Source organism: Silurus meridionalis, chromosome 18 (genome assembly GCF_014805685.1).
Source record: "Silurus meridionalis isolate SWU-2019-XX chromosome 18, ASM1480568v1, whole genome shotgun sequence".
Taxonomy (NCBI): Eukaryota; Metazoa; Chordata; class Actinopteri; order Siluriformes; family Siluridae; genus Silurus; species Silurus meridionalis.
In genome coordinates, this window is record NC_060901.1 from 25439288 (window position 1) to 25447404 (window position 8117).

Consider the following 8117-nt stretch of genomic DNA (forward strand, 5'->3'; position numbering starts at 1 on the left):
GCTTGTTGGGTTGGATGTATGTTTTTTTGGAAGACCTGTACGATTGTGCATGCGCCCAAATTGTGTAATCAGCATTGTCCCGAATGCACATATGCAGCATGACTGTTGCAATCCATGCAGGAGTGTGTGTTAAGTCTTGCAATGCTTATAATCTTCTGCATTGAACACTGGGTTGCATGTGGGATTCTATATATAATACCACTGTGCATGTGGTATCCTGTATTGCAGAAGTGTGCATGCAGTATTCTGCCTTCAATGCTGTAGTGCATGCGCTGTGCAGTATTTGTTATTAGTGTTCGTATTGTGCACCAGTTAATACTTGTGTTCATTCACTATTCTGTATTTAATACTAGCGTGCATACACTATATGGGTTTTTTAATACCAGCGTGCATATACTCTACAGTATTTGATACTAGCGTGCATACACTATTCTGTATTTAATACTAGTGTTCATACACTATACAGTATTTAATATTAGCGTGCATACACTATACTGTGATTATTACTAGTGTGCATACACTATATTGTGTTTAATACTAGCATGCATACACTATACAGTATTTAATATGAGTGTGCATGCACTATTCTGTATTTAATATTAGCGTGCATGCACTATACAGTATTTATTTGAGTGTGCATGCACTATTCTGTATATGATACTAGTGTGCATGCACTATACAGTATTTAATACTAGCGTGCATACACTATACAGTATTTAAAACTAGTGTTCATGCACTATTCTGTATTTAATACTAGTGTGCATGCTCTATACGGTATTTAATCCTAGTGTGCATGCACTATTAGGAATTTAATACTAGCGTGCATACACTATACAGTATTTATTTCTAGTGTGCATGCTCTATACGGTATTTAATCCTAGTGTGCATGCACTATACCGTATTTAATACTAGCATGCATACACTATACAGTATTTATTTCTAGTGTGCATGCACTATTCTGTATATGATGCTAGTGTGCATGCTCTATACGGTATTTAATCCTAGTGTGCATGCACTATACCGTATTTAATACTAGCATGCATACACTATACAGTATTTATTTCTAGTGTGCATGCACTATTCTGTATTTAATACTAGTGTGCATGCTCTATACGGTATTTAATCCTAGTGTGCATGCACTATACCGTATTTAATACTAGCATGCATACACTATACAGTATTTATTTCTAGTGTGCATGCACTATTCTGTATTTAATACTAGTGTGCATGCACTATACCGTATTTAATACTAGCATGCATACACTATACAGTATTTATTTCTAGTGTGCATGCACTATTCTGTATTTAATACTAGTGTGCATGCTCTATACGGTATTTAATCCTAGTGTGCATGCACTATACCGTATTTAATACTAGCATGCATACACTATACAGTATTTATTTCTAGTGTGCATGCACTATTCTGTATTTAATACTAGTGTGCATGCTCTATACGGTATTTAATCCTAGTGTGCATGCACTATACCGTATTTAATACTAGCATGCATACACTATACAGTATTTATTTCTAGTGTGCATGCACTATTCTGTATATGATGCTAGTGTGCATACATTATACAGTATTTTATATTAGTGTGCATTCATTATACAGTATTTAATACTAGTTGCATACACTATACAGTATTAATCATAGCGTGCATACACTATATAGTATTTAATACTAGCATGCATGCACTATACAGTATTTAATCCTAGTGTGCATACACTATATAGTATTTAATACTCGTGTGCATGCATTATACAGTATTTAATCCTACCATGCATACATAATACAGTATTTAATACTAGCGTGCATGCATTATACGGTATTTAATACTTGTTTGCATACACAATACAGTATTTAATGCTAGTGTGCATGCACTATTCTGTATTTAATACTAGTGTGCATACACTATACAGTATTTAATACTAGTGTACATACACTATACAGTATTTAATACTAGTGTGCATGCACTATACAGTATTTAATACTAGAGTGCATGCATTATCTAGTATTTATTACTAGTGTACATGCACTATACAGTATTTAATACTATTGGGAATGCTCTATACAGCATTTAATACTAGAGTGCAAACAATATACAGTATTTAATACTAGTTGCATGCACTATTCTGTATTTAATACTAGCGTGCATGCAGTATTTTGTATTTAATACTAGCATGCATGCACTACACAGTATTTAACCATATTGTGCATGCAGTATCGTGTATTTGACAGTAGTGTGCATGCTTTTAATCTCCTTGTTTCCACTATGCCACTGATCATGTGACCCAGCTGGTGATTTCTCAACGTACACTCAGTGAGGAAGTTGATCAAGGCCCTTATATGTGTGTTGGGCATGGTTGCTTAGTTCTGAGGTTGATGGATAATAAGCGTGTGTGTGTGTGCGTGTGTGTGTGTGTGTGTGATATATGTAGAGCTCTGTGGAATAAATTCCCCATCCCCTTGTACTTGTTTGTTCGTTTGTGTGTGATTTATTAATCATGAGACCGCATGTGACGGAAGACAAAGCTCTCGTTCCCCTTGCTCCGGTGATTATTTTGACGCTGCCAGTGAGTCTGGCGTTCTAGTCTTTTAAAGGGCAACACAACTCCATAATCAAGTTTCCCGCCTCCGCCTCACAGTCGGTTTGCATCGATAGCGTAATGCAGAAACGAGGTTCGATAGCGATTTCACTGCAACTGATGCGAAATACAGTGCAAATGCATTGATGTAGCATGCACATTGTGAAGAAGAGCAGGTATTAAATCTATTGTAATCAATGAAATATAGCAAAAGGGCAGAGATTAAATTTACTGTAAACACTACAAATGAGTAGCGTAGGAATAAAAGGTATTCGATCGGTTATAAAGGATGAAATTTAGCAGAAGGGCAGGGATTAAATCAACTGCAGAAATTGCAAACATACAGTAGGAGAGCAAATATTAAATTGACTGCACAAAAATTTTAAATTATTTGTCTATTCTTGTATGTTTATATTTCTTTCACTGTGCTTTCTTTTTCTTTTTTTCTATCCTGTTTTTTTTTCTTACTTTCTTTTTTATTTTATCCTTTCTTTTTCTTGCTACCTTTCCCTCTCTCATCCAGATTGAACTTCTTTCTTTCCTGCATTTTTTTCTTTGTTTATTTTTTTTTCCTTTTTTTTTGTGAAATTTTTTATTTTTTTATTTTTTAACCTGATTTACTTTCTTGCATTTTTTTATTCGTTTTTTCCGATCCTGATTTAATTTCATTCTTTCTATTTTTCTTTCTTTCTTCTTTTTTTTAATTATTTATTTATAAACTTTTTGTAGTGTATGTGTATATATATATATATTATTTTTTATCCTTATATTTAATGCTTATAGTTTATACTTTATGCTTTTATTATACTTTTATACTGTATGGTTTTATGTATTTATTGTATATATATTTATAGGGTATATGTACAATATATTTTTTTTATCTATTCTGTTTACATGTTGGACAGTCATAAAGAACACGTTGCTACACATCGTACTCTGTAGGAATGTGTTTGATTTGATGGCCAGCTATTACATTTTCAAGGTCCTCAAAATTTTTTATTTATTTTTTTTCTTTTTATTTATTTATTTCTTCCAGACCACATAAAATCTATCGAAGGGGTTTAAAGGGTCCCTAGATTGTTGATTTCCATTTGCCTCGGGATACCGACCTGTTCATCAAAACTGTAATATGATTGTCATTAATAATTATAATAATATAATAATATAATATAATAATAATATAATAATGTGATGATAATAGTTCCACGTTATTCGAATATCATGGCGCTGAAACGACAACTGCGCGATCACAATATGTAACGGAATATATTAGATGCTTGAAATACGGTACACACACACACAAACACACACACACACACACACACACACACACACACACAGACACACACGGATTAAGGAGTGTGTGCTCTCGGGTTGTGTTGGAAATAACAGAATGCGTTATGGCTGCGGTTCCCATAGCAACATGTTCTGGGTTTTTTTTTTCTGGTCGAGCACAGGGAGCTTACGGGGACTCCGATACTCCAATACACACACACACACACACACACACACACACACACACTGTTAGAGGAATAAAACTTTTGCAGTATAGTAAATGTAATGAAGCCTGTTGTTGATTGTTTTCCTGCAGAATCACAACACGGTGTTTTATTTCATGACTTCATTTGTACAGATGTTTCATACAGAACACAGAAATACCTGTAAACACATGCTGCAGTTTTCTTTGATTGGTTTTGTTTGTTTTACTGAATTTTTTTTTATTTTTTGGTTGTTTTTTTTGCATTCTATCTGCAATTTCATTGTTCTTTCTTGTTTGCTCTTTTATCCTGGTTTTCTTTCTTTCTTTCTTTCTTTCTTTCTTTCTTTCTTTCTTTCTTTCTTTCTTTCTTTCTTTCTTGAATTTTTTGTTTCTTTGTTTTCTTAATTTTTCCTTTTTCTTTCTTTCTTTCTTTCTTTCTTTCTTTCTTTCTTTCTTTCTTTCTTTCTTGCTTACTTTCTTTCATCCTGATTAAATTTTTTCTCATTTTTTCTTTCTCACATTTTGTAATTTTTATCTTCTTTCTTTCTTGCATTATTTTCTTTACTTTTTGTATTCTATTTGTATTTTTGTTCTCACTTTTTCTTTCTTACTGTCTTTATCTCTTCCTTTTTTGCATTCTTTTTCCTTTCGTTCATCCAAATGTAACTTCTTTCTTGAATATTTTTTATTTTCGTTTTCTTTCTTTCTTTCTTTCTTTCTTTCTTTCTTTCTTTCTTTCTTTCTTTCTTTCTTTCTTTCTTTCTTTCTTTCTTTCTTTCTTTGATATTTCTTCCTTTTCTTTTATCTTCCTTCTTCCATTCAGATTTAACTTCTTTCTTTCCTGCATTTTTTCTTTGTTTCCTTTTTGTTGTTTTTCTTTTCTTGTTCCTTTTTGTTTATTTTTTCTTTCACAGTTTATTTTTGTGATTTTCTTTCTTTTTTTTCATCCTGATTTTCTTTCTTTCTTTCTTTCTTTCTTTCTTTCTTTCTTTCTTTCTTTCTTTCTTTCTTTCTTTCTTAATGAACACGACAGCAGGGCAGGTATGAAGTAAAATGCTGAGGTTTTAAATTCTGCTGCGGTACGATTGACTTCCTGTTTGTTTTATCGAAATAATTCAGTGCTTAAGTCACTCTGCGTCTGCGTCTGCACCCGAGCAGCTCCATGATTCTGTCTGCGTCTGCACCCGAGCAGCTCCATGATTCTGTCTGCGTCTGCACCCGAGCAGCTCCATGATTCTGTCTGCGTCTGTACCCGAGCAGCTCCATGATTCTGTCTGCGTCTGTACCCGAGCAGCTCCATGATTCTGTCTGCGTCTGCATCTTTCTTTCTCTTACGAAACCCGACACCAGACGCTGAATGGCTGACTGATATATTCTTTTTTCTGCTTGTCTTCTTTCCTTTACAGAAACCTGCCAATATCCTGGTGATGGGGGAGGGTCCTGAACGGGGGAGGGTCAAAATCGGTAAGTCACGTGTTCCTCACCTGTGAGAAACCTGATGATGAGTAGAGTGCACTGTGATTAGATCAGATCTGATAGAGATCAGAAGTGCTCCTGAGGATCAGTAGATGAGTAATAAATCCGAGTCTTCGGGGAGATTTGATGGCAGGTTTGACCTGGAGAACGTCCTCAGCCTGGCTGCGGGTGGGCCGACGTCACATGAGGCTACGTGAGGGTGAAGCGTGTTGAAGTGGCGCTGGATGTCCTGGGAGCTCGCAGTTCTTCTCTCCGCGCGTTGCGTAACTCCGTATCGAACACCTTCGGCTCGATGACAGCGGCGAGTTATTTCTGTACCAGGGGGTCGGGTTTCTCCTGGAATTTCACCTTCCATCCCACTCCTGCGTGGACCAGTCTGAAACCCCACACTGTCTGAAGCTCCTACAACATCAGCCAATCAAGTCCTGAGTCTGATTTACATCAGTGTCTGTACAACAAACCTTCATCTGGATCAACAGAACTGACATTACATACGACCTTCATACCATCAGCCCATCTTTCTTTCTGTCTTTCTTTCTTTCTTTCTTTCTTTCTTTCTTTCTTTCTTTCTTTCTTTCTTTCTTTCTGTCTTTCTTTCTTTCTGTCTTTCTTTCTTTCTTTCTTTCTTTCTTTCTTTCTTTCTTTCTTTCTTTCTTTCTTTCTTTCTTTCTTTCTTTCTGTCTTTATTTTCTTTCCTTTCTTTGTTTTTTTTTCTTATAAAAGAATTATTATTATGATGATGATGATGATGATTATGTTTACACGTTTACTCTCCCATACTAATAAATGATAACTGGATTCAGGGATCTACTGAGATCTCATCATGTGCATTGGGCTGTACAGCGTCATGTGACCTGCTCAGTGTCTGTGACCTTTGGCTGCTTTTTAAATGGTCATGTGGCGACGAAGGGAAAAAAAACTACGGTCACAGTTTTTATCATCCTGTATATTTTCCGGTCTTCTTGTCTGTCTGTCTGTCTGTCTGTCTGTCTGTCTGTCTGTCTGTCTGTCTGCCTGCCTGTCTGCCTGCCTGTCTGTCTGCCTGTCTGTCTGTCTGTCTGTCTTCCTTTATTTTTATTTTCACTTTGCTATCATATATTTATTTGTTAGTTTGTTGTTTATGTATTAATTAATTTAATTTTGTCTTTTATTTATTTATTTATTATTAATGTTATTCCTTGTAATCCTTTCTTTTTTTCTTTTTTTCTTTCTTTCTTTCTTTCTTACTCTGCCATCATTCATTTAAGTATGTATTTGTTTGTTTGCTTGTTTGTTTTCATTATGTAATAATATTTAATAACATGTATTCATTCATTTTGCCTTTCTTTCTTCCTTTTTCTTCTTTTGTCACTCTGTAATATTTTTTTCGTATGTTTGTATATTTATAATTTTTTTTAGTTATTTATTGATTTCATCTAGTCTTTCTTATATTTATTAGGTTTTTTTGTTAGTTTGTTTATTTGTCCTTCTTTTATTTATTTATCCCTTTCCTGTATTTATTTATAATTAACTTTTTTTCCATTGTAATCCTGTAATCTGTGTGACCTCCAGCTCAGGATTGAATTCGCTCCGCTCCGGAGCGCCGTGTGTTTTGTACACAGAGTACATTAAAGCTGACTCATCAGAAATTTTTGATGACTAAAGCACTTTCTTCCACACCTAATTATTTGTAAACAATGTAAAAACAACAACAACAATTATTATTATTTTCTGTGTGTGTGTGTGTGTGTGTGTGTGTGTGTGTGTGTGTGTGTGTGTGTGTGTGTGTGTGTAGCGGACATGGGATTCGCACGACTCTTCAATTCTCCCCTGAAGCCTTTGGCTGATCTGGATCCAGTTGTGGTCACGTTCTGGTACCGAGCACCTGAACTCCTCCTTGGAGCTCGACACTACACCAAAGCAATCGGTGAGACACACACACACACACACACACACACACACACACGACTGGTGCCAGCTAGTGTTCAAATAAAGATATGCATGAAAATTTACAAATTACGTGACCCTAACAAAGATCCCAAAAGTATTCGGACAACCGGCTTTTCCAGCCAGATGTGCTTCTTCCCCAAACTGAGGCACACAGCTGTATGGATGGAGAATGAAATTTTCCCTTCACTTGAACTAGGAGACACAAAGGTGTTCGAGTATTAGGAGAGTGGAGCTTATTATAAGAGCAAATAAGGGACCAAATGTGGAACGGTCCCCAAAAAAAAAAAAGAAAAGCAAAGAAAAGCTTTTTTTTTTCTTGTTATCAATTGATACATTTATAACATCTTTATTTTTTTTCCTTGTCGGCCTCAAGATATCTGGGCAATCGGGTGCATCTTCGCGGAGCTGCTCACGTCAGAGCCCATATTCCACTGCCGCCAGGAGGACATCAAAACCAGCAACCCGTTCCACCACGACCAGCTGGACCGCATCTTCAGCGTCATGGGCTTCCCCGCAGGTCTGACGGCCGCTTTATGTGCTTTAAATAAAAAAAATCAGTGAAGGACGGTGAAAATACTGTTTATTTTCCCCAGACAAAGACTGGGAAGACATCCGGAAGATGCCCGAGTATCCGACCCTGCAGAAA

General features: G+C 35.8%; 1 protein-coding gene across 2 annotated transcripts in view; it reads left to right on the forward strand.

Annotated features, from left to right (window-relative positions):
* The window catches only part of cdk19 (cyclin-dependent kinase 19), a 38608-nt gene that overhangs the window by 23411 nt on the left and 7080 nt on the right, over positions 1-8117 (forward strand). For both annotated transcript variants that reach the window (XM_046873715.1, XM_046873716.1), the window contains exons 5-8: positions 5473-5530; positions 7317-7448; positions 7845-7988; positions 8065-8117. The exon at positions 8065-8117 is cut by the window's right edge and continues 17 nt beyond it. In XM_046873715.1, coding sequence (XP_046729671.1) covers positions 5473-5530; positions 7317-7448; positions 7845-7988; positions 8065-8117 — 387 coding nt within the window. The remainder of the gene's footprint in view (positions 1-5472; positions 5531-7316; positions 7449-7844; positions 7989-8064) is intronic.